We start from the raw sequence: 25,804 nt of genomic DNA on the forward strand, positions 1-25,804 counted from the left end.
GTCCCTGGGCCATCTTCCACTGCCAGTGCCACCCCCACCCCTTATACTTTTGACTAAGTGTCTTAAACCATTTTTGGACTTGCTGATTTCTTAAGATGATATAAAAAAGCTTTTCTCAGAAAAATATATGGAAATCCATGAAACTTTTCCTCAAAATTTCAGGGGCCTACAGACCATCCCCTCCAGTCTGAATGAGTAGTCTCCCTTCCGTGTTAGTGCTCCTTCAGACATTTGAAGAATGTCATATCTGTCTTCTTAAGTTGGCAAAAGCATCTCTGGTTTTAACAGCTTTCCTTGGTTAGTGCCTTGAGCACTGTGGCCATCCTGGCCTCTCCAGTTCTTAGTGGTTCCATGTTCTGTTTTCATATATGTTCTAACTAGAGTGGAGCCACACAGCCACCGTCCTTCTTCTTAGAGCTACACTTATGTTATTGCAAACGGAGATCGGATGAGCTACTTTAGTGGCTACAGCCCACTCTGAAAGCTTGCCTGTGGAATGCTCTGGTATTTGAAGGCGGCTCTCAGAGCCACACCTGTCTGCAAAGCTGCATGAAGCCTCACTGACTCGTGGGCCCAGCTGTGCCTTGTAGGCTTTGGAGCCCTGAGGGAGAGCCAAACACAAGTTCTGCAACGGCGCTCTTCCTCTTCTCCAGGCTGCCAGGAGAATGATGTTGGCCCATTTAGAAGACACACAGATGAACCTGGTTACGAGTAGCCACTATGAACATGGTTTTCTCCCTGTTTCACTCTTTTTTATATCTGACTTGATTTATGAGCTACCATGAAGGTTCTTTTTTTTTTTTTTTAAGATTTATTTATATATTTGGAAGTCAGAGCAAGAGAGAGAGAGAGGGAGGGAGGGAGGGAGAGAGAGCGCTTCCATCTACTGCTTTATTCCCCAAATAGCTGTAACAGTTAGACCTGGGCCAGGCTGAACCCAGGAGTTAGGAACTCTCTCCTGGTCTCCACTTGGGTGGCAGGGGCCCAATCATTTGGGCCATCTTCTGCTGCCGTCCCAGACACATTAACAGGACGCTGGATTGGAAGCAGAGTATCTGAGACGTAGAGCAGCATTGGGGTTTAACCCACTGCATCACAACAGCCCCTGCCGTGAAGATTCTTTAGTCTGCTTTCCTCTAATTAAAGTGATTTCCTCTGCACCATTTTTCACCTGCATTTTCTTGTCCTGGGCCTCAGTGTCCAGTGAGTTGCTATTTACACTTATCACGGTCTCAGTTTCTTCTTTCTCATATGAAGGTGAAGTGATCTAGATAATGTTTAAGAGAGCCTTCCAGTTCAGATATTCTGTGACTCTGATGAGTTATTGGTGATTCCCTAGTGTCCTTCAGTAATGTCTTAGTAGTAGAGAGGAAACCATGTAACTACTTACAGACCCTATTTGGTAGTTCAGTGACTGACCCCATAGGACAGCAATATAGCTAGTGTCATAAAAATGACCCTAGCTCTCCTCAGTGCTCAGCTCAGAGATGCGTGCTTTTAGCTAAACTGTGAAATATATACATTTTTAATTTTAAAGAGAAACAGAAAAACCACCCATCCACTGGTTCATTCTTTACATGCCCAAAATAGCCCCTAGCTGGGGCCAAAGGGTAACAGGGACCCAACTACTTGTGCCATCACCTGCTGCCTCTCACAGTGGGTATTTTTAGGAAGCTGGAATTGGGAGCAGAGCTGGAACTCAAATCGAGGCACTCTGGTATGGGACATGGCATTCCCAAGCAGTGTCTTAACCACTGCGCCAGACCGGACTTTTAATTTGGAATGATTAGTGTTTAGACAAATGAAATGAAAAAAGAAAAAAAAAACCTTTGTGTTCTTATTGGGCCCAACAAATAGAAGTGCCACTTATGTGACTTACAAGTTAATTTTTTTTCCGATTGTTTTTTATATTAACATTTTTTAATTTTTAAAATTTTTTTAATTTTTTTTTTTTTTTTTTTTGACAGGCAGAGTGGACAGTGAGAGAGAGAGAGACAGAGAGAAAGGTCTTCCTTTTGCTGTTGGTTCACCCTCCAATGGCCGCCGCGGTAGCGCACTGCGGCCGGCGCACCGCGCTGTTCCGATGGCAGGAGCCAGGTGCTTCTCCTGGTCTCCCATGGGGTGCAGGACCCAAGGACTTGGGCCATCCTCCACTGCACTCCCTGGCCACAGCAGAGAGCTGGCCTGGAAGAGGGGCAACCGGGACAGGATCGGTGCCCCGACCGGGACTAGAACCCGGTGTGCCGGCGCCGCAAGGCGGAGGATTAGCCTAGTGAGCCGCGGCGCCGGCCTAATTTATTTTTTTGACAGGCAGAGTTAGACAGTAAGAGAGCGAGACAGAGAGAAAGGTCTTCCTTCCATTGGTTCACTCCCCTAATGGCCGCCACGGCCGGCGCTGCGCTGATCCGAAACAAGGAGCCAGGTGCTTCCTCCTGGTCTCCCTCGTGGGTGCAGGGCCCAAGCACCTGGGCCATCCTCCACTGCCTTCCTGGGCCACAGCAGAGAGCTGGACTGGAAGAGGAGCAACCGGGATAGAATCCGGCGCCCCAACTGGGACTAGAACCCGGGATGCCGTCGCAGCAGGCAGAGGATTAGCCAAGTGAGCCAAGCCCCAGCCATTTTTTTTTCCAATTGTTAGAACTTAAAATTATTTCTTAAGAATATTAGAAATGGGAGTTGGTGCTGTGGCATAGTGGGTGAAGCTGCTACCTGCAATGCTAGCGTACCATATGGGTGTAGGTTCAGTCTTGGCTGCTCCATTTCCTGTCCAGCTCCCTGCTAATGTGCCTGGGAAAGCAGCAGAGGATGGCCCAAATCCTCGGGCCCCTGCACCCACATGGGAGACCCAGAAGCTCCTAGCTCCTGGCTTCAGACCGCCCAGCTCAGGACAGTGCAGCCATTTGGGTGAATCAGTGAATGGAAGATCTCTCTCTCTCTCTCTGTGTGTGTGTGTGTGTCTCTGTCTCTAACTCTGCCTTTCAAATAAAATAAATAAATATTAAAGAAAAAAGGATATTAGAACTGTCTTCAGCACAGTGGAGCAACTAGAGTTCCCAATAATGCGTTATTCACTGTAGAAAGACCTGGAAGAGAGGAGCTGGAAAGCTCAAAACATAAAGAAAAGGTAAGGAACTAGAAATGCTGTGGCCTGATTTGATCAGCTCATACCATATGCATGTGTTGAAGTACCCCATAAAAATGTACAAGTATTACATGCTAAGCAAAAATTTCAAAATTAACTTGACAGCTTATAGCAGCTGATTGAAGGTGGGTAAGATTTCAGGAGACATGAAAAGCTGTGTTTTATAAAATCAGACACTGAAGAGATGAGCAGAATTATAAAATAATGCCATTCTTCTTAGTAGTTTTTTTTGTTTAGAAAATACAGCTATTTCTCATAAAATATAATATTTATGTTGTATCCATGTTAACATTTTTAAATTGAGTAAACGAGGGGCTGACATTTGTTGCAGCACACTGCTTGGGACTATTGCATTTCATTGCAGAGCACCTGAGTTTGAGTTCTGGCTCTGCTCCTGACTCCAGCTCCTGCTGATGATGGGCACCCTGGGAGGCACCAAGGGGTGGCTCCAGTACTTGGGTTCCTGCCACTCAGTGTGGGAGACCCAGTTGAGTTCTTGGCTCCTGGCTTTGACCTGGCCCAGTTCTGGCTGTGGTGGGCATTCGGGGAAAGAACCAGTGGTGCTAGATCTCTCACTGTCTGTCTCTCTCTGCCTTTCAAATAAATAAAATTGAAATGAATAAATTAATGTTTTTTCTTAATAAAAAGAGTATCACAGGGGACTAGCATTGTGACACAGAGTTTGAGCTGCCACCTACAATGCAGGCAGCCCACATAGGAGGGCCAGTTTAAGTCTCGGCTGCTCTGCTAATGTACCTGGAAAGGCAGTGATGATGGTCCCAGGACTTGGGCCCCTGCCACCCATGTGAGAAACAAGGATGGAGCTCCTGGCTCCTGGCTTCACCTGGCCCTGCCCTGGCTGTGCTGCCAGCAGATGAAAGATTCTCTCTCTCTCTTCACCCCCTCCCACACACACACCCCATTGCTCTGTCTTTCAAATACATAAGTAAATCTTTTAGAAAAAAAGAATATTAGGAATGGTTGATGAAATTATATATGCCTATGGAAGAGTGATAATAATGTTTTCCTTGATATTAAGAAAGGGAAAAAAAAACCCAAGGATACAAAAGTGAACATAGAACATAACGATTTTACTTGTTTAAAAATTTTTTCGGAGCTGGCATTGTGATACAGCAGGTAAAGATACCACCTACACGCTGGCATCCCATATGAGCACTGGTTCAAGTCCACCTCCTTGCTATGTGCCTGCCAGCAGAAGATGGCCCAAATGCTGGCCCCTGCACCGCCATGGGCAAGCCAGAAGAAGGTCCTGGCTCTTGGCTGCGGCCTGTCCAGCCCTGCTGGTCTTTGCATCCATTTAGGGAGTAAACCAGTGGATGGAAGGCCTCTCTGTCTGTCTCTCTAACCTTGCCTTTCAAATAGTTAAATAAATCTTTTTTAAAAAATAAATGAGGCCGGCGCCGTGGCTCAACAGGCTAATCCTCCGCCTTGCGGCGCCGGCACACCGGGTTCTAGTCCCGGTTGGGGCGCCGGATTCTATCCCGGTTGCACCTCTTCCAGACCAGCTCTCTGCTGTGGCCTGGGAAGGCAGTGGAGGATGGCCCAAGTCCTTGGGCCCTGCACCCGCATGGGAGACCAGGAGAAGCACCTGGCTCCTGCCTTCGGATCAGCGAGATGCTCTGGCCACAGCGGCCATTGGAGGGTGAACAAACGGCAAAAAGGAAAACCTTTCTCTCTCTGTCTCTCTCTCTCTCTCACTATCCACTCTGCCTATCCAAAATAAATAAATAAATAAATAAATGAAAAATTCTTTCAGTGTAGTTTTATTCATTTGATAGATACAGAGCTACAGATATTTTGTCTTTTTTCTGTAATATGCTTATATTCATCATAACTTTGTAAGTTAACATGGAGAGTAAGAATATAAATTTTTGAAATTATTTTTGAAAATGCATTATTCTGTGGATTCTTTCTAAGTTATGAAAATCCCTGTTTTTGGTATGTTAAATCCATAAGAATGAATGAAGTTATTAGCTCCCTTCACAGAGTTTCCAGTGTTAACTCCAGGACAAGGTCTAGCGTACCTGGGCTCTCCTTAAAGCAGATTCAGTACTGCCTGTGAGCTGGGGCCAGATTTGCTTAAACTTCGGCCTTGACTTTGGTCTTCATCAAAATGAGGAAGTTGGACTAAATGAACTTTCTGATTTCCAGATTCTATAGTTTGGGTTTTTTTTTTTAGTTTCATCCCAGAGATCCATAGGACAAAGGCTTCAAGTCACTGGTTCCGTCCCAGTCGGGTCTGTGTATCCCACAGTCATAAACCCCTCGTCACAAGTCGTGTCCTCGCACAGACGGACATGGCCTGCAGATTTGTTTCTGAGACCGATGAACATTTCCCACTATTTGCATCTTATTTTCTCTGTTGCAGGTTGCTTTTTTCCTCCCTTGAAAATTATTTTTAATTACAAAAGGAATATGAGCTGTGGTTAAAATTTTTAAATAGTAATTTAGTGTCAGAAAAACGTTTCTTTGTCCTAAAACTCATTCTTACCTAAGAGTTTCGTGTTTTAAATATCATTCTGTGACAATATAGATCTTCCATTCTCTGGATAAGCTGCAACATACTTCATTGTATAGATCTACCATAATTTAAAAGTTTCCAGTTACTAGATACTTAAATGAATTCTAAATTTTTTGTTATTGCAAATGATGCTGCAGTGAATGTTCTTGCACATTTATTTCAGAGCTCTTCTGTATTTTTATAGGCTAGGTTTCTAGAAGTAGAATTTCTGAGTCAAAAGTACAAATATTTTAAAATTAATTATGCAGCCAAGTTGCCTCTAAAGATGTTGCCCCAATTTCTGTTGCTGCCAAGGATGAGAATGCACCTTGCCCCACACTCTTTCTGCACTATTATCTTTTAAATTTCTTGCCTAATAGGTTGAGAAAATGAAATCTGATTGTCTTAACTTACAGTTTCCTACTCAGTAGTTAAGTTGGGTGTTTTTTTTCATGTTTTTCAACCACCTGTATTTCTTTTATGATTTGCAGTTTTTTTCTTCGTAGCCTTTTTATTGATTTATAGGAGCTCTTTGTGTAATGACTATGAATCCTTTGTTTTACATACATTGTAAATATTTTCTGCCAGAATGTTTGCCTCTTTTTTTCAGTGATTCAGTGTAATTGTTTGTCATATAAAAGCTTTCAGTTTGGACCAAATTGTTTTTTAGTTTAGTTGGAAGTCTTAATAGAAGTTACTGTAGTTGAATCAGTCTCCCAAACACCCCATCTGTTATGTTAGTTAATATGGCATTGATACTTGTCTCTCTACTGCTTTCCCACAGAAAGGGGAGTGTGTTTGCCTACAGTGTCCCTCTGGATTCTCTTTGTTTATATTGAAGCAGCAATTAGATTTAAAGATCTCAAAAATTTTCACGTAGACCTTTGTCGTCCATTTGCTGCTCACTGGTAAGTATTCTGTATTTTCGTAATTTATCATTCATTTTGATGTAAAATGGTAAACTCAGCTGCGAATTTTTTTCTTGGAGACTTTACATGAACCCAGAAGGCAGCATAGCCTGGGAGTGGAGAGCAGGAGCCCTCTTTCTGGGCAAATGAGTATCTGAATCCAAGTTCTGTCCCCTCACAGCCTCATTATCTCTAAGCCTCAGTTTCCTTACCTATCTGGTGGAACTGAGATGATATATGTAAAGTATCTCACTTAATCCCAAGCATGGAGGTGCCTGATAAATGTCAACTGTTGTTGTTATAATCAGATAATAGTCCAAAACGTCTTGATGAACCATATGGCTATTTTAGCAAGCTTAAAAGAACTTAGGGGGCTGGTGCTGTGGTGCAGTGGGTTAACGCCCTGGCCATATGGGTGCCGGTTCGAGACCCGGCTGCTCCACTTCCAATCCAGCTCTCTCTATGGCCTGGGAAAGCAGTAGAAAATGGCCCAAGAGCTTGGGCCCCTGCACCCACATGGAAGACCCAGAAGAAGCTCCTGGCTCCTGGCCTCGGATTGGCGCAGCTCTAACCGTTGCTGCCAATTGGGGAGTGAACCAGTGGATGGAAGAGCTCTCTCTCTCTCTCTCTCTCTGCCTTTCCTCTCTCTGTGTAACTCTTTCAAATAAATAAATCTAAAAAAAAAAGAAAAAGAAAAAACTAAAAAAAAAGAACTTAGAATTTCCTTATTTATGAAAGACAATATTAATAATATTTGAAGGAATGTTATTTCTCTTCTATGAAATGTAAATGAATATTAAGATATTTGACTTTGGGGCTGGCGCTGTGGCATAGCAGGTAAAGCTGCCTCCTGCAGTGCCGGCATCCCATATGGGCACCAGTTTGAGTCCCGGCTGCTCCACTTCCAATCCAGCTTCCTGCTATGGCCTAGGAAAGCAGTAGAAGATGGCCCAAGCACCCACATGGGAGATCCAGAAGAAGCTCCTGGCTCTTGGCTTCCATGTTGCAGCCATTTGGGAAGTGAACCAGCAGATGGAAGATCTCTTTCTCTGTCTCCCTGCCTCTGTCTCTATGTAACACTGGCTTTCAAATAAATAAATGAATAAAATCCTTAAAAATATTTAATTTTAATCATGAAATACTTTTGAAAACTGAACTTGATTCTAGTAATGTACATCTCTTTTCAAAATATCAATTTTTGCTAATATTTATGACAAAAATAAACAAGGATCAAATACTGTTTCCAGTATTTTTAGTCTTTTCACAAACAAGTGAATTAAATAAACCTGCTCAATAACACTTACCGCTTCAGAGGCCAGCCTTGTGGCGTAACAGGTAAAGCTGCCGCTTGTGGTGCCGGCATCGTATATGGGCACTGGTTTACGTCCTGGCTGCTACACTTCCAATCCAGCTCCCTTACTCTTGGCCTGGGAAAAACAGTGGAAGATGGCCCAAGTACTTGGGCCCCTGCCACCCGAGTGGGAGACGTAGGCGAAGCTCTTGGCTCCTGGCTTCAGTGTGGGTCAGCCTGGGCCTTTGCAGGCATCTGGGGAGTGAACCAGTGAATGGAAGATCTGTCTCTCTATAACTCTGACTTTCAAATAAATAAATAAATCTTAAAAAAAAAAAAAAAGTATCACTTCAAGTTCGTAGAAAGATCACAGACTAAATTGGGGGCTGGCTCTGTGGTGTAGTGAGTAAAGCCACCACCTACTGTGCCAGCATCCCATATGGGCGCTGGTTTGAGACCTGGCTGCTCCACTTCCGATCCAGCTCTCTGCTATGGCCTGGGAAAGCCATGGAAGATGGCCCAAGTCCTTGGGCCCCTGTACCTGCGTGGGAGACCCAGAGGAAGCTCCTGGCTCCTGGCTTCAGATTGGCGCAGTTCCAGCCGTTGCAGCCAATTGGGGACTGAACCAGTGGATGGCAAACCTCTCTCTCTCTCTCTCTCTCTCTCTCTCTCTCTCTCTCTCTCTGCCTCTCCTTCTCTTTCTGTGTAACTCTGACTTCTAAGTAAAATAAATAAATCTTTAAATTGATAATTGGTGTCTAATTTTTTTTTAATTTTTAAAATATTTTTCAAAGATTTATTTTATTTATTTGAAAGTCAGAGTTTCAGAGAGAGAGGGAAGGGCAGAGAGAGAGATCTTCCATCCTCTGGTTCACTGCTCAAATGGCTACAACTGCCAGGGCTCTGCCAAACCCAAGCCAGGAGCCAGGAACTTCTTCCAAGTTCCCTCCTGTGGGTACAGGGGCCCAAACACTTGGGCCATCTTCCACTGCTTTCCCAGGAGCGTTAGCAAGGAGCTGAATCAGTAGTGTAGCACGTGGGCTGGTGCTGTGGCGTAGCGGGTAAAGCTGCCACCTGCAGTGACAGCAACCCATATGGGCACCAGTTCGAGTCCTAGCTGCTCCTCTTCCAATCCAGCTCTCTGCTATGGCCTGGGAAAGCAGTTAGAGGATGGCCCAAGTCCTTGGGACCCTGCACCCACATGGGAGATCTAGAAGAAGCTCCTGGTTCCTGGCTTTGGATTGGCACAGCTCTAGCCATTGCAGCCAACTGGGTGGGGAGTGAACGGGTGGGTGGAGGACTTCTCTGTCTCTCTTTCTGCCTCTTCCTCTCTGTAACTTCTGCCTTTCAAATAAAGAAAGAAATCTTTAAAAAAAAAAAAAAGTGAAGTGGAGTAGGTGGGACTCGAACTGGCACCCAAATGGGATGCTGGTGCCACAGGTGGCGTCTTTACCCACTGTCACAATGCCAGCCCCGCAAGTCTTTTTAAAAAAGGTTTATTTATTTGCTGGTTCACTCCCCAAATGCCCACAACATTCAGGCCTGGGTCAGCCCAAAACTAAGAGCCAGGAACTCTGACCTGCTCTCCCCCATGGGTGGCAGAGCCCCAAGTACTTGGGCCATCTTCCACTGTCTTCCCAGGCACACTATCAGGAAGCTGAAACAGAAGGAGAGCAGCAGGGACTTGAACCGGCACTCTGATGGGGGATGCTGGCATCGCAGGTAGTGGCTTAACCTGTGCTGCAATGCCAGCCTCAACTGATAAGTCTTAGTATTAGTGAAGCTTAGTATGGGTTTTGCAGTGTTTGTGGAGGCTTAGAAATGAAAGGCAGAGTGATGAGTTGAATTAAAATGTTCTGACTTTCCGCCCTGTAGATGAGAGTTATAAGTACATACGGTGTAATTTTGTGTAGTACAAACCAAATGTTAGCACTGATGATTTCAGGTACTTATTTATTTACTTATTTACTTTTTAAAGATTTATTTATTTATTGGAAAAGCAGAGCATCAGAGAAAGAGAAAGATCTTCTATCTGCTGGTTCACTTCCCAAATGTCCACAGTAGCCAAGGCTGGGCCAGGCTAAGCCAAAGGCCAGGAATTCCATCTGATCTCCCGCATGAGTAGCAACAACCCAAGTATTTGAGCCATCTCTGCTTCTTCCCAGGGTGTAAATTAGCAGAAAGCTAGAATTGTAGGCGGAACTCAAACCCAGGCTCTCTGCTTCAGGATGCAGTGTCTTGACAGCTTTAGATTTTTAACACTCACAGTGTGTACTGGTGACCACTCATAAAGGCTGCAATTCAGCTGTACAAGCACAGCCATGCCTCAGTTTGGTGCGTAGGGCAGATGGATGCTTCTTCACACGGCAGCCACTGTGTCTGACAGGCGCTCTGGTGACTACTGAGGTTGAAGAGCAGCGACGTCGGGCAGGAAGAGCGCTCTATGGTCCAGCGGTCCCCTTCCCTGGGGGTTTGCTCTGTGGGCCAGCTGCCTCTGATTTCTGTGGCAGGCAGCACATTTCCTTATGTGGTCACTGCACGCTGTCCTCCGCTAGCATTAATTCTAAGAATGTATCTTTTGATTTTAAGTCAAAGGGATCCTCATGTGCTGGATGTATGAGTTGTTTGTTTTAAACTTGCAATTACTGGCTGGATTGTCTTCTTTCCAGTATCGGGTACCCCGTGGTGACTTTGGGTTTTGGCTTCAAAAGTTATGTGAGCTACAAGATGCGGTTAAGGAAGCAAAAGGAAGTACAAAAAGAGAACGAATTCTACATGCAGCTTCTCCAGCAAGCCCTGCCCCCAGAGCAACAGATGCTGCAGAAGCAGGAGAAGGAGGCGGAGGAAGGTAGGTCGTCACCTAGCGCTCCACCTCAGGAGGCTCGTCACTGTTTTACCTCTCAGTAAGATCTCCTTTTTTATTTGTTTTTGGAAAATAGCTAGGATTTTAGATTTTCCTGTTTTCTGGTATTCCTCCTCAGGGCCATTGTTTTGTTTGCTAATGAAATACAGAGTGTGAGTGGAATTTTTTTTACCTATTCTCTGAAGACCATGTACTTCCAAATAGTTTTATTATTTTTAGATCTTATTTCATATTTTATTTACTGTAAGTACTTTAAAATATTTATTGTCAATAACAAAATAGTAAGTGTGTGGGTTTGGGTTGAAACAAGCTAGGAACCAAAGTCTGAGCCCGCTGGAGATGTGCACGTGAGGCTTTGTACCCAGAAGTCTTCTGGATGGGCACCGACAGCTGGGCCTCAGTGCTCCCAGAACTGTGTCTGACGGCACTTCTCTCGGGCGTTTAACCCACAGAAATGGGGGAGCTGACAGGAGTACCAGTTTTCTCTGGTTTGGAGTGGGAAATTTGTGGTCATGTTTTTTTGTTTTTTTTTTTTAAAGATTTATTTATTTGAAAGGCAGAGTTACAGAGAGAGAGAGAGGAAGAGAAAGAGAGAAAGAGGAGAGAGAGAAAGAGAAAGAGAGAGGTCTTCCATCTGCAGCCCACTCCCCAAATAGCTGCAATGGCTGGAGCTGTGCTGATCCGAAGCCAGGAGCCAGGAGCCTCTTCTAGGTCTCCCACGCGGGTGCAGGGGCCCAAGGACTTGGGTCATCCTCCTCTGCCCGCCCAGGCCACAGCAGAGAGCTGGATCGGAAGTGGAGCAGCCTGGACTTAAAGTGGTGCCCACGTGGGGTGTCGGCACTGCAGGTGACAGCTCTACCTGCTGCACCACAGTGCCTGCCCCATGGTCATGGCTTTAATATGATTAAAATATGTATCAAAATTTTTTCTCCGATGTGGTGCAAAAAACAAACAAACAAACAAACATACAAACTCTCTTCAACTAGACCTTAACAAATTGGAATGTGTGGACCTGATATGGAGAATTCTTTACAAGTAGTCTGGTAAATGCTGTAGATTTCTTAGTACCTCAACACTGGAGTCAAGAAAAAGGGTAGTTGTCATTTATCCCAAAATCATACCTCCTTTTGTTGCTTTCTCTTCAGTAAAGGTATTAGTTGCTTAATCCAGGCCTCTTTAAAATATGGGCTCGTAGGAGAGTGATCTTCCTCTCATGCCAGTGACAGCAAGTTTGACTTGATTGATACATGAAGTATGACTTAATTATAAAATTTCAGTCCTACATTCAAGGCCAAGCATTTAATGGCTTGCTGTTCATGACAGTGACTTTCTGGATATGCAGCTTTGCAGGTGTGTTTGGATTTGCTTCGTTAAGTTAGCATCCGATGCTCTGAGTTACTGCTTCTAGATGAGTTTGCAAGTTAATGTAGTAAATTTCTAAGCATAGATAATACAATTCATTGAATCAGTCTCTTCTGTGTTTTTAAAAAACTAAATATTCTGGTATGGGTTTTTTTGTTTCTTGGTTGGTTTGTTTCTGGTATTGTAGCAGCCAAAGGGCTACCTGATATGGATTCCTCGATCGTCATACACCACAACGGAGGCATTCCAGCCAACAAAAAACTCTCCACAACTTTGCCGGAGATAGAATACCGGGACAAAGGGAAAGAAAAGGACAAGGATGCCAAAAAACACAACCTTGGGATAAATAACAACAATATTCTACAGCCTGTAGACTCTAAAATACAAGAAATTGAGTATATGGAAAACCACATCAATAGTAAAAGATTGAACAACGATCTTGTGGGAAGTACAGAAAACCTCTTGAAAGAGGACTCATGCACTGCTTCCTCAAAAAATTACAAAAATGCCAGTGGGGCTGTGAACTCCTCACCTCGAAGTCACAGCGCCGCAAACGGCAGCATTCCTTCCTCGTCGAGCAAAAACGAGAAGAAGCAGAAATGCACTGGCAAGAGCCCCAGTACACACAAGGACTTAATGGAGAACTGTATTCCTAATAACCAGCTGAGCAAACCAGATGCCCTGGTCAGGTAAGTGTGTGTGCCGTATCCTTACCAACACTTCCCAGTAAACTCCACACGCTCTGAAAAACAAACACCCCCATATGGGCCTGCAGGAATTGAGATCAGATCCTGTGACCGGTGACATTTTGCTGTGTGTTTGACGTGGGTTTGGTGGCCACCTGTGTCACTGACTCGAAGCCTTGACCTCAGCTCTTCCCAGTGTTCCAAGTAAGAGATGAAGGTGATTCCGCCTCCCACAGATCTGCGTGTAACCTGGTTGTTGTGCTGGTATTGAAAGGCCCCGCTCTAGTCCTGCTCCTTTTATGTTTGCATATCCAAAGTTCTTTTGGCAGGGACACAAAAGGAAGAGTTTGTTCCCTGTTCATACCAATCTCCCGATTTGTCAAGCAGCTGCAGATGGGGAGGAGGTTTGAGAAGGTCGTCTTTTATACCTTGTGCATGTTTCATTTGTCTGTTTATCTGTGCTTAGAATGTGATTTATCCCTAGGGCATTCTAGAAAATTTAGGTTTGAAAAATAATCTCTTTCGCAACATTCCCTAGGCAAACACAATGTTAGGCATGGATCTTAATCAGAAATGTTTCTTTTCTTATCTTTAATCAAAAGAATAACATCATCATATTATATTGATGGGCCCAGACTTAATTTTGCCATTTTTTTTTTAAGATTTATTTTTATTTATTTGAAAGGCAGAGCCAAAGAGGTCTTCCATCTACTGGTTCACTCCCTAAATGGCCACAAGGCCAGAGCTGGGCTGATCCGTAGTCAGGAGCCTGGAGGTTCTTCCAGGTCTCCCATGTGGGTGTAGGGGTCCAAGCACTCTTCCGCTGCTCTCCCAGGCACATTAGCAGGGAGCTGGATTGGAAGTGGTGCAGCTGGGACCCAAACTGGTGCCCATATGGGATGTCGGCACTAAGGCGGTGGCTTTACCTGCTACGCCAGAGCTCTAGCCCCTTTGCCATGTTTTTTATGTGACTTACATTAAGCAAACATGAATGTGTTCCTTTTACCTCGATTCTTTTATCTGAAAACCAAAGTCCGAACTGGAGCTAGTGAGTTATCTTCTGTTCCTCTTCCTTTGGCTTGCTTGGAAGCCAAGGATGGTTAGGAGCGTGTCCAGTGTTATAAACTGGATGAGCTAGTTAGTCAGTCTGTTCTCATTTTCTGATCGGCAGCTAGATTGGGGAAATAGAATAGTTTCTGTTGCTGTGGGCTTGAGAGGCTCCTGGCCCTGCTCTTTTGGATGCACGCTGTTGGTAATGCTGCGCTGGCCTCCACTCCCGGTGGCTGTGATGTTCTGCCCACCATGCCCTGCAGTGGAAACAGCAGAGAACACCCCTCCAAATACCCTGACCTTCTATTTCAGAAGGAATTTCCCACAAATCCACTAAATGCTGTCATTGAAGCATCTGCCACTAGCTATGTGATACCCTTTCTCCTACACAATTTTCATAATAGCAGTCAGGCCAAACAGCTTTCCTCTGTTGGTTGTTACAGAAGAGAGCAGTCCCGGCTCAGTCTTGTGACACCATCTCTCGTGGGTCCCAGTCGTGATGTGGATTGATTCTGCTACCTGATCTGCCGTTACTAGAGAAGCCCAGAGACCCAGAGAGCCAGCTGTCTAGGGAACTAGGTGTGATGGCCTGCTTCTGGGGGCAGTACCTCTTCCCATGGTCACTGATACGTATCCCACCTTCACCAGTAGGGCCCTGGGCATGTGGTCAAATAAATGAAAAAGTAGTATATTTAAGTAGTTTTGTAGGATTCCTTAGGATTACTTTCAACTTTTAGAATGATGTTATAAAAAATAAGAGGATGACCTAAATATCCAACAATGAGGAGCATTTAAATTAGTTATGGTTCAATCATTTGATAGACTTTTTTATTTTATTTTATTTTTTATTTTTTGACAGGCAGAGTGGACAGTGAAAGAGAGAGACAGAGAGAAAGGTCTTCCTTTGCCATTGGTTCACCCTCCAATGGCCGCCGCGCTGCGGCCGGCACACCACGCTGATCCGAAGGCAGGAGCCAGGTGCTTCTCCTGGTCTCCCATGGGGTGCAGGGCCCAAGCACTTGGGCCATCCTCCACTGCACTCTCTGGCCACAGCAGAGAGCTGGCCTGGAAGAGGGGCAACCGGGACAGAATCCGGCCCCCGACTGGGACTAGAACCCCGTGTGCCAGCGCCGCAGGCAGAGGATTAGCCTATTGAGCCTCGGCGCTGGCCCATTTGATAGACTTTTAATACAGACATTACAAAATCATGCTTTCGAGCCATATTAAAGAATATGGGAAAGGACTCATGACATAATGTTTCATGAAGAAAGTAGAAACAAATTAATTAAAAACAGTTTTTTTTTTTTTTCCCCTAATACACACAGAAAGAGATTTTCAGGGTGGATGTGCGGCACCCCAGCTCAGAATGGCAGGGTTTGAGTTCTGCCTCTTCCCATCCAGCTTTCTACTAACGCACTTGCTAAGAGGCAGTAGAAGATGATCCAAGTACTTGGATTTTTGCCACCCACCTGGAAGACCCAGATGGAGTTCCAGGCTCCTGGCTCTGGCCTGCCCCAGCCCTGACTTTTGCAGGCATTTAGAGAGTGAACCAGTGGATGGAAGATCTCTTTCTGTCCCCCTCTGTCATTGTGCCTTTTCAATAAATAAATATGTATATCTTATCTTTTTTTTTTTTTTAACGAGAAATTTTAAGGGAAAAGAACTAGATGTTCACAACAGTTATTACCCCTTGGGTAGTCTTGGGCATTTTTTTTTCTTTTTACTTTCATGTGTTTTCAGATTTTTCTGTTATCAACAATGGGAGAGTTTAAATGGAAAGTTCTATCTGAGCAAATTATCCAGCTTGGTTGTAGTGAGCCTTATCTCACTTCCTCTTCCCCTTGCCTAGCTCCTGTTTCCTCTTGTTTGACTTCACGTGTGTGATGATGAGTAGTAATGCGACTCTGACTGATCCCAGCCTGACGTGTTTGATGTGTTAGCCAGAGACTGGCTTTGTTATCTTCAGATAGAGAAGGCTGCGCCCGTCGGTCTGAGGCTCTGTGGAATGCAGATGTACACAGGCTGACAGCACCTACACACACCTTTTGCTTGTGCATACACACCTGGAGTTGTGCACGGTTCAGACTCGCTGGAACTTCCATGGGGTTGTTTTAGCCATAACATTGATTACCCTTTTTCAAATGTTTAAGAAAAAAATTGAAAACAGGTATTGTATTAATCATTTTTATTAAGCAATTAAGCAATCATTATATTAAGCTGTGTCTTCTCTCCACATGGCTGAGGACTGTGTTTGAGGAACGAGTTCAGTGACTTTTGGGGGACAGTTTTATTCGTCTCCCACTTTGAGGTAGAATTCTTCTAGTTTGGAGTGATTGTCCAAGTCAGGTTTGGTGGCCGCTGCCTGTGAAGGAGCAAGCAGTGGTGCCTTCCACGCACGTGGACGTTCCCTCATGTGCCGTCTGCCGCAGGTTAGCAAACGGCCAAACCTGGCGCACTGCCTGTTTTTGTAAAAATAAGTGTTATTGGAACACAGCCATTCCCTTTAATTTCCCTACTGTCCGTGGTTGCTTCTGTCCCACAGTGGCAGGGTTGAGTGACTGCAGCAGAAGCAGTGTGGCCTGCAAAGCTGAAAATACACATTATCTGGCCCGTTACAGAAAAAAGAGTGCTGGACTCTGCTATGTAGCAATCAGTTGTTTTGATGATCTTTTCCTCTTACTACATTAGGAGCTATAGAAGCTCATAAGGACAGAAGCTGGACCTCTTTATTTTTATAATTCTCTGTAAAAATAAAGTACTTGGTGAATGTTTAATTCATAAATAGCAAAGGGATAAGGAACTGAGTGAATGGAGAAGGCTCTGGGTTGCCAGGAAATTCAGGACAGTGTAGAGCCGAAGGGGCTGGGTCGATGGCTAAGGTAAACAGATGTGGGGGAGGTGGGGACTTGAAGATCCTCAGTGTTGCCTGAGGGATCCAGTCCCTGGGAGAGTGGGCATTTGCCAAAGCCAGTCCGAAGCCCTCTTTTGGCTTGACAAATATATGTCTTGTAAAATGATCCAGTTTTTTCCAGCTTGATTTCTGAATTTTTTTAAAAAAGATTATTTATTTATTTGAAAGATAGTGTTACAGACAGACAGAGGGAAAGAGAGAGAGGTCTTCCATCCGCTGATTCATTCCCCAAATAGCTGAAACAGCTGGAGCTGAGCCAATCTGAAGCCAGGAGCCGGGAGCTTCCGGGTCTCCCACGCAGGTTCAGGGGCCCAAGCATTTGGACCATCTTCTACTGCTTTCCCAGGCCATAGCAGAGAGCTGGATTGGAAGTGGAGCAGCTGGGACTTGAACCAGTGCCCATATGGGATGCTGGCGCTGCAGGCAGCGTCTTTACCCACTACACCACAGTGCCAGACTAAATGCTAGATCAGAAAGGAATAATGTACATTAAAGTAAGGTTCAAATGTTTTCATGAGTAGTGTCTAGGGATATTTTAAGTATGAAAATTTAGGCAAAGAACAGGGGGAAATAGGCTAGCCGCTGTGACAAAAATCACTGTTAAGATTGTGCTATATTTTATTCTTACCGGCAATTTAAAATATTTGGGGCCATGGTGTTTTTTTAATATATTTTATTTTTTAGAGCAGTTTTTAAGTTCATAGAAAATTGAGAGTAAGGCCCACAGGTTTCCCACCGCCTCGGCACTCTCACATTCCCAGCGTACCCCATTATCAGCATTGCCCCCAGAAGGGTACGTTTGCTGCACTGATGAGCCTGCACTGGCACATCCTTACCACCCTGAGTCTGTAGTGCACCTCAGGGTTCACCCGTGGCATTGTACTTCTGTGGTTTGGGCAGCTGGGCAGTGACGAGCATCCACCTTGACGGTATCCTGAGAACTCTGTGTGCTGCTTATTCGTCCCTCTGTGGTCCTCTATCCCTGGCATAGTTTTGCCTTTTCTAGAATATCACGTAGTTGAAGTTATATGGTGTGTAGCTTTTTCAGACTGGCTTCTTTGACTTAGGAGTATGCATTTAAATTCCTAAATGTCCTTTTATGAATTAATAGAACATTTCTTTTTAGCACTGAATATATTCCATTCTCCTGAGGCACCACAGTTTATCCATTTGCCTGCCAAAGGACATCTTTGTTACTTCCAAGTTAATAGTCACGAATAAAACTACCATAAACACATTTTTGTGCAGGTTTTAATATGGGCATAAGTTTCTCTCTTTATTAAAATAATTTTTTAAAATTTATTTGGAAGGCAGAGTGACAGAAGATAAGAGACAGGCAGAGAGCTTCCATCTGCTGGTTCACTCCCCAAATGCCTACAACAGGCTGGGCCAGACCAAAGCTAGGAGCCAGGAACACAGTCTGGGTCTCCCTCTCAGGTGGTAGGGACCCAGCTACTTGAACCATCACCTGCTGTGTCCCAGGGTGCACTAGCAAGAAGCTGGGATCAGAAGCAAAGCTGGACTCCAGATACTCCAATATGGTATGCAGATCTCCCATGCAATGGCTTTAACCTCTGCTCTCATGCCCGCCCTGGACATAAATTTTCATCTCCTTAGGATATATTTGAAGGATCATAATTGCTCATTCATATGGCAAAAGTGTGTTTTGTTTTCTAAGAGACTACGGAGGTGTCTTCCAGAGTTGCTGCGCAGTCTTGCGTTCCCAGCAGTGAATGAGAGTTGTGGTTGCGTTCTTCCTGGCCAGCACGTGGTGGTGGTGGTAGTGGTGGTGGTGGTGGTGGTGGTGGTGGTGGTGTTCTTCCCGGCCAGCACGTGGTGGTGGTGGTGTTCTTCCCAGCCAGCACGTGGTGGTAGTGGTCTTCCCGGCCAGCACTTGGTGGTGGTGGTGGTGGTGTTCTTCCCGGCCAGCACGTGGTGGTGGTGGTGTTCTTCCCGGCCAGCACGTGGTGGTGGTGGTCTTCCCGGCCAGCACTTGGTGGTGGTGGTGGTGGTGTTCTTCCCGGCCAGCACGTGGTGGTGGTGGTGTTCTTCCCGGCCAGCACGTGGTGGTGGTGGTAGTGGTGGTCTTCCCGGCCAGCACGTGGTGGTGGTGGTAGTGGTGGTGGTCTTCCCGACCAGCACGTGGTGGTGGTGATGGTCTGCGTTGGAGCCGTTCTGCTGGGTTCACAGGGGGCTTCACCAGGGCATCTTGCTGGTGATGTGTGCAGTAGAGCACCTTTCCTTATGCTTGTTTGCCGTTGCTGTCTTTGGTGAGATAGCTCTGAAAACTCTTTGGCAAACTTCTAAAACAGACTGTTTGTTAGTGTTGAGTTTTAGGAGTTCTTTGTTTATTTTGGATAACAACCTTTTATCCCATGTTATTCGCAAATATTCTCTCCCAACCTGAAGATTATCTTTTTATTCCCTTGATACTGTCTTTTACAGAGCAAACATTTCTAATTTTAATGAAGTACAACTTAGCAATTCTTTCGTTCATGGATTGTGCCTTTAGGGTTGCATATGTAGTTTTTGTGTCCTGCCTTTTCACTTAAGTTACATAGAAGAATTCCCAATTTAGCATAATCCTTATGTTCTCGTGGTGTGGAATATTCCATGTCAAGTCTGTGCGGTCATTCGGCAGTCACTCTCTGAGGTTGGGCAGGCCAGAATGTAACACCTGTACTGCTGGCCTAGTTTCAAGACCTGCAAGCAGAGGGATCAACAGTTTTGTTTGTTTGGCACAAAGCGCCCTATCAAATACCCAAGATTCTGGGCTATCTTGCTGGTGATTGTCACTTGTTCGTTTCCTGGTTAAAGGAGAGAATTCAGACACTGAGTTAACAAAATATAAACTGATCAATAGCCTGTAGAACTGTTGAAAGTCTTCTTTCTATTGCCTTTTTTGTATTGTAGTGTTTTTTTTTATTATTGTAGTGTTTGTTTTTATTATTATTATCTACTGATTAAAGTCATTGAATTGTGCCCGGTATGAAGGGTCGTAAAGGTAAAATACCCATGGTTTTGCTAAGCAGAAGAGTATTTGACAAAAATGAGTATAATTTAGAATGATTCTTTTTTTAACTGGAAAAGACCTAATAGACCTCTAGGTCAGCGCCCCGCCCCTGCGCCCCAGCTGCATCTTTTCTTATCAGTGATGTGAATGGGCCCTAAAAGATCAAGTGGCTGATACAGGTGGCCCAGCTGCAGTGGCGGTGCCAGGACCAGGGGCTGGCCTCTCAGCTTCTACTCTCAGTTGTAGCATGAGAGGGAGAGAGAGAGAGAGGTAGAGAGAGGTCTTCCATCCACTGGTTCACTCCCCAGATGGCCACAATGGCCGGAGCTGCGCCGATCCAAAGCCAGGAGCTTCTTCCGGGTCTCCCACATGGCTGCAGGGGCCCATTGACTTGGGCCATCTTCTACTGTTTTCCCAGGCCACAGCAGAGAGCTGGATCGGAAGTGGAGCAGCCGGGACCCAAACCAGTGCCCATATGGGATGCCGGCGCTTCAGACCTGGGCATTAACCTGCTGTGCCACAGCACCAGCCCCAGCATGCTGCTTTTAAAAAGATTATCAACCTGCCGTATTGTTCTGCTAAGTATTTTTGTTTTGGTGTTTGTTATACATGGAAAAATTTTTTTTAAAGATTTATTTATTTTGAAAGAGTTAGAGAGAGGGAGAGACAGACAGATCTTCCATCCACTGTTTCATTCCCCAGATGGCCGCAAAGGCCAGTACTGGGCCAGGCTGAAGCCAGGAGCTGAGAGCTTCATCCTGGTCTCCCATATGTTTGAGTCATCTTCTACTGCTTTTCTCAAGCCATTAGCAGGTAGCTGGATTGGAAGTGGAGCCAGCCTGGGTCTCAAACCGGCACCTGTGTGGGATGCTGGCATCGCAGGCAGAGCCTTAACCTACTATGCCACAGGGCTGGCTCCTATAAATGCAAATTTAACTGACATTGGCTCCAAGATTGGCACTTGAGCTAGATTTTATGACCTCATAGTTAAAATCTGTAGAAGAAGTGTTTAGAATTTCAGAATTCATTTATTTTCCTTTTTACTAGAGAGATGCTATTCTAAGTGTTTAATAGATTTTTGCTCTTGCCAAAGACACAAGTGCATGTACTTATCTGTGATCAGAAGAGAGCCAGCGACTTGTATACCCTTGGAAGCTCAAGATCTCCAAGAATTCAGCTCTGGCCGGAGCTAGCTTGGGAATTGGTGTGGTCCAGACATCTGAGAGCCACCTGGTATGACATTTGTCCTTACTTCAGGGGTAGTCAAAGCTTGGTGCAGCAGACCTAAGAACCCTGCACTGGAAGACTTAAGAACGGGGATGGAACCTTTCACGAAACCATCACTGGCTGTGTTCTTTCTGTTTGGGAGGCCTTGTGTCCTGGGGTGTGAGCCTGGCTGTGATGGTAAATTCCTAGAAATTCCGAAGCCTTGGGAGGGCGAAGAGCCTTTTCTTAAGGGGAAAATGGAAATCTGGGGAAAGCTGTAATAGTTTGAACACTCAATGTTTATTTCTCTCTAGATTCATTTTGTTATTTTAAGCACACCAAAATGTTACTTAGTTTGCTCCTATAATTAGTTCTGTTTATTTGGAGATTTGAGAGCCTAGGGGGAAATGGAGAAAAGTTTCTCAGGACTTTTTCCAGGAATCTCTAAGCCACTGGTGGCCCTGCCCCAGAGGACAGGGAGGAATAGAGGAGCGCTGTCAGGAAGTTAGCTCCTTCCTCTGCACTGAGGAGTGTGAGTGTTTAACTGATACTTACATCTAGGGACTAACTCAAATGACCAGACTGGGCCGTAAAGAAATGTTTTAGAGCATAGGGATTGATGACAACCTAATTTATAAGTAAGCTGCCTAATGTTCTGTGGTGTGACTCATCCCTCTTGTTAACCTTGTGAGGGGGAAAAGTAGCATTGCCCTTCCTTCCACTTTCTGGTCCACGTAAGCCTTGTATTTAGGTTTTGTGATTTTAGGCTTCTCTCAAAAAGGAGAATGAACATAGCTAAAGCCAAAAACAGCCAGCTTTCCCCTTTGGCCAGACTTTGCTGGTGGCAGAGTGCTCGAGGACGAGTTCCCAGCAGTTCGCAGACTTCTGAGTGGAGCCTTGGCCTCCAGATACCAGCATTGAGATCCCAGTGGAGCCTCTGCTTGAATGTGGTCCCGAGGCTATGGTCAGAGAGTTTACAGTGCTTGTTTGTCATTTCCCCACACTGCACGATATCTACACACAACTGAACATGAGATAGCCATGAAAAGAAAGGACCATGTCTTCAGATACTGATTTTTAATAGTGGGATTCAGTATGATTTGGTGTCTGTGAGACAGAGCAAGATGAAGAGAGAAGAGCTAATGCTCTCTGGTGGAGGAACACGAGACCCCAGTTCTTACTGGCTCTCCTTTCCACCTTTTCCTGTTCTGTGTCAGGAACTGGGCTGGGTCAAGGTTAGGAGTGGGAGGAGCTCACTCCTTCCCCCAGGAGAGAGGAACTAACTTGCTGGTCCAAATTGCAACAGAAAAATGGGGGAAAGTTTCAGAACATTGAGCTTGCGGTCACAGACACAAAAGAGGAATAGAAAAAAGCCAAGACTTGATTATTGGGAGAAAGTCAGACTAAGCCATCATCAGTTCAGGAGGTAGAGCCCCTGGGCAGGTCTCCCAAGAGTGGCCTTTGGGACCATTTCACTCCTTCCTGGAGGCCCTCAAGAGCCTTAATCAGGAAATTACAGTAGTTAGGGAGGAAAGGCAGCCAAGAATCCTCTTGAAAGGTGGAAGGAGGCCTGTCTACATGGTAATGGGGTGAACTCAAGGTTGACTGTTGATGGAGGGGGACGGGGAAAGTGAAATAGGTTGTAGAGTGTATAACCCATTGAAAATGTGTATTTTCTGGGTACTTGTGTTCCTCATGTACCAGAAGATTGCTCGAAGTACATCCAGAGAGGGGCTCTGGTGTGTGGGGAAGCTTTCCTCTGTGCTGTCTGCCCTGTCTGGCTCGGGTCTGTACAGCAGTGTTGTCACAGCGGTGACAGAGCCCAGGCTCAGCAAGGATGGGGGGGCTGTGCTCTTGTCCATCTTGGACCGAGGTGCTTGCCGCTCAGAAGGTGCTTACTGAGTGCATTTTACCTTTGGGTGGGGAAATATTAGAGAGAGGGGAGTCGAAAGGCGGGGCTTGGTAGTTTGATCACAGTGCAGCTCAAAGGCCTTTGAAGTTAGAACCCATAAGTAGTATGAGACCAGCCCAGGACCAGGCGTCCAGTGCAAACTATTTGTTGTCTTTTAGGCAGTTGTTGTCGGTTTTGTTAAAAAAAAAAAAAAAAAAGATTTTCTACTCCACACCGCTTTCCTCGGTATTTCCCAGAAAGGTTTAGAATTCAGTACTCTGTCAGTACTTTCCCCAAGTCTTTTCAGGAAGCCCAGGGATTGTCTGGAAGTTAGAAGAAACATAAAAGTCTCTGCAGGACTACTAAATCCAGAAAGCCGCCTGCCCTGGCAGGGGCTGGCTGTGCTGCAGGGCTGCGGAGTCTGGGCATAGGCCCCATCTCAGTCATGAACTTCATGGAAGGAGTGTCAGTCAGCCTTGTCTCATTCGTCTCTCCTGGTGGGTCTGGCCCTCTTTGCCAATCCCACGTCATTCTCCTTGTCTTGTGGTAGCTGGAGAGAGAGCTCAGATCCTACATTCCTGTCCAACCTTCCCTCCAAGGAGATCTCCAGGTTAGAATATGTATTTGGCACCGCAGTTAACGTGCTTGGGCCTCCCATATTCCACATCAGGGGGCCTAGGTTCAGATCCTGCCTGTGCTTCCAGTTCCACTTCTTGTTAATGTGCACTCTGGGAGACAGCAGGTGGTGAAGCAAGTACTTGAGTCCCTGCCACCCCCACTGGAGACCTGGGCTGAGTTCCTGGCTCCTAACTTCTGCCTAGCCCAACTCTAGCTGTTGTGAGTATTTTCGGGATTGAATTGGCAGATAATCTCCGTGTCTCTCTCACTGCCTTTCAAATAAATTAAATCAATAAAATTATTTTTAAAGCCTTGGTTTGGCTGCTTATATATTACCTCCGGTGCTGGAGAGAGAATGGCATGTTTGTTCTCTCTTGCATATGACTGCATTTTCCTGTGTGCCAGCGACAGTTAGCAGAAGAGACTCTGAGCTTGGGAGACAGCGATGTGGGGTTTGCGGGCTTTACCCTTCTGCTTCCCTTGAGGGTGCCACATGCACAGCCCGGTGCTGAGAAGCCGTTGCCACAAAATAACTTGCTGACCACCATGAGTGGCTCCCAAGGAAGGCCTCTCTGCTCCTGAGGGGCCTATGGGTATAATCTATTTGTGGTGGCATATTTCTAGCTAAGGCATAAGACTGGTAAAAATGTATACAATTTTAGCATGAGGACTATGAAAACTGGACACTAGAGGTCCTAATGCCTAGATTAAATATGTTGAATTTAGCTGCTACTAAATTATTTGGAAATGAAAAGTGGGAAAAACAAGTAGCAAAGCTGTATGCTTGCTCAGTCAGTTCCGTGTGCTTCCTGTCTCTGTGGAAATGTGCTTTTCATGTATGCTTGTCCAGTACTCTGTCAGATACACATTGTCATTGCTGACTTATTTTCATTTTCTGCTGTGGCCTTCAAACTTAGGTACCTGTAGTTTTACTTAGCTAAGCCTGTTTATATATTTTTAAAAAGATTTATTTTTTATCTATTTGAAAGAGTTACAGAGAGAGGTAGAGACATGGAGAGAGGTCTTCTACCCGCTGGTTCACTCCCCAGATGGCCGAAACGGCCAGAGCTGTGCCGGAACCAGGAGCTTCTTCTGGGTCTCCCACGTGGGTGCAGGGGCCCAAGGACTTGGGCCATCTTCCATGGCTTTCCCAGGCCATAGCAGGGAGCTGGATCTGAAGAGGAGTAGCCGGGACTAGAACCAGCACCCATATGGGATGCCTGCTCTTCAGGCCAAGGTGTTAACCTGCTGCGCCACAATGCGGGCCTCAAGCCTGTTTATATTAATTCACAACATAGTTTGGATTAGTTTTAACCAAACTGTAGTATTCTGAGTATTCTGGTATGTAAATGTGTCACTAGAAGCATGATGACTGCTGCTTAAACAAGGCTGTTTTCATGACTTGAAAAGCCATGTACCATTTTAGAACCCAGGCATCAGTGAATTTGCACAAGCAGTTCACCTAAAGTCTCTGTATGCAGGGGGTCAAATAGGGAGGTGATAAATAAATGACAGAATACCACGTAAGCCATTTTGAGGCAGAGCACATAAGAAAATTTTCATAGTGAGTCCTGAGAGTCGATTCTATCAAAACAGTGATTTCTAGATAGACCAAAAGTTTCCATGCTAGAATCAAGAAGAAACTGGTGCACAACCTGGAAAGGCTTTGTGTTAAACTGACTCATACCTCTGCTGGCACATAATGAATTGCATTTTCCAACTAAGGGGATTAAGGGTGGATTCCTTGAAGGGGAGGTAACCTCAAGGAGAAGGAACCATATTCTTTAAATATTACTCATGCTGTCATTTAGAAACCAGCTCTTTGGACTAGCTGGGACTCTCAGAATTAAAACAAATTTTAGTTTCTTTTTTTAATACAAAGAGTGAAAACTCTCCTGTATCATACGGTGCATGTCACCTTTCCTGTGAGAGTGTCCCAAGAGGTTCAAAGCAGAAGCACAGAGTAGCCAACTGGGGAGGACCAGCACGCCTCCCTCTGCCCTGTGCCCCCAAATTCCACAGTAAGCCTTGCACTCAGACTCCTGCAGGAGTGGCATAGGACCCAGGAACAAGTGGGACAGGTTGGGGGAGCACTCTGGGGCCCAGCATCGTCTTCACTGGCCATCAGTACTGTACCCGACACCCAGGAGTCTGGGGGCATGAACTCTTCCAAAGAGGACAGCCAGTTGATGCCATTGAAGACTGTAGGGCTGGTGTTGCTAAATCTTGATACCTTGAATAGATGCCAAAAATGGTTATCTATTTGTGAAATCTCCCAGTTAGAAAGCAGTTTTTGTTAATGTCAGGTAGGGGTAGGGTCAAGCAAAATGTTCTTGTGGGTC

At 45.3% G+C, this 25,804-nt stretch overlaps 1 protein-coding gene across 1 annotated transcript in view; it reads left to right on the plus strand.

Annotated features, from left to right (window-relative positions):
* The window catches only part of MACO1 (macoilin 1), a 74,022-nt gene that overhangs the window by 24,891 nt on the left and 23,327 nt on the right, over nucleotides 1-25,804 (plus strand). The window contains exons 4-6 of the mRNA XM_062190658.1: nucleotides 6,448-6,571; nucleotides 10,532-10,710; nucleotides 12,275-12,776. Of these exons, the coding sequence (XP_062046642.1) occupies nucleotides 6,448-6,571; nucleotides 10,532-10,710; nucleotides 12,275-12,776 (805 nt within the window). The remainder of the gene's footprint in view (nucleotides 1-6,447; nucleotides 6,572-10,531; nucleotides 10,711-12,274; nucleotides 12,777-25,804) is intronic.

Source organism: Lepus europaeus, chromosome 5, assembly GCF_033115175.1.
Source record: "Lepus europaeus isolate LE1 chromosome 5, mLepTim1.pri, whole genome shotgun sequence".
In the NCBI taxonomy this organism is placed as follows: domain Eukaryota; kingdom Metazoa; phylum Chordata; class Mammalia; order Lagomorpha; family Leporidae; genus Lepus; species Lepus europaeus.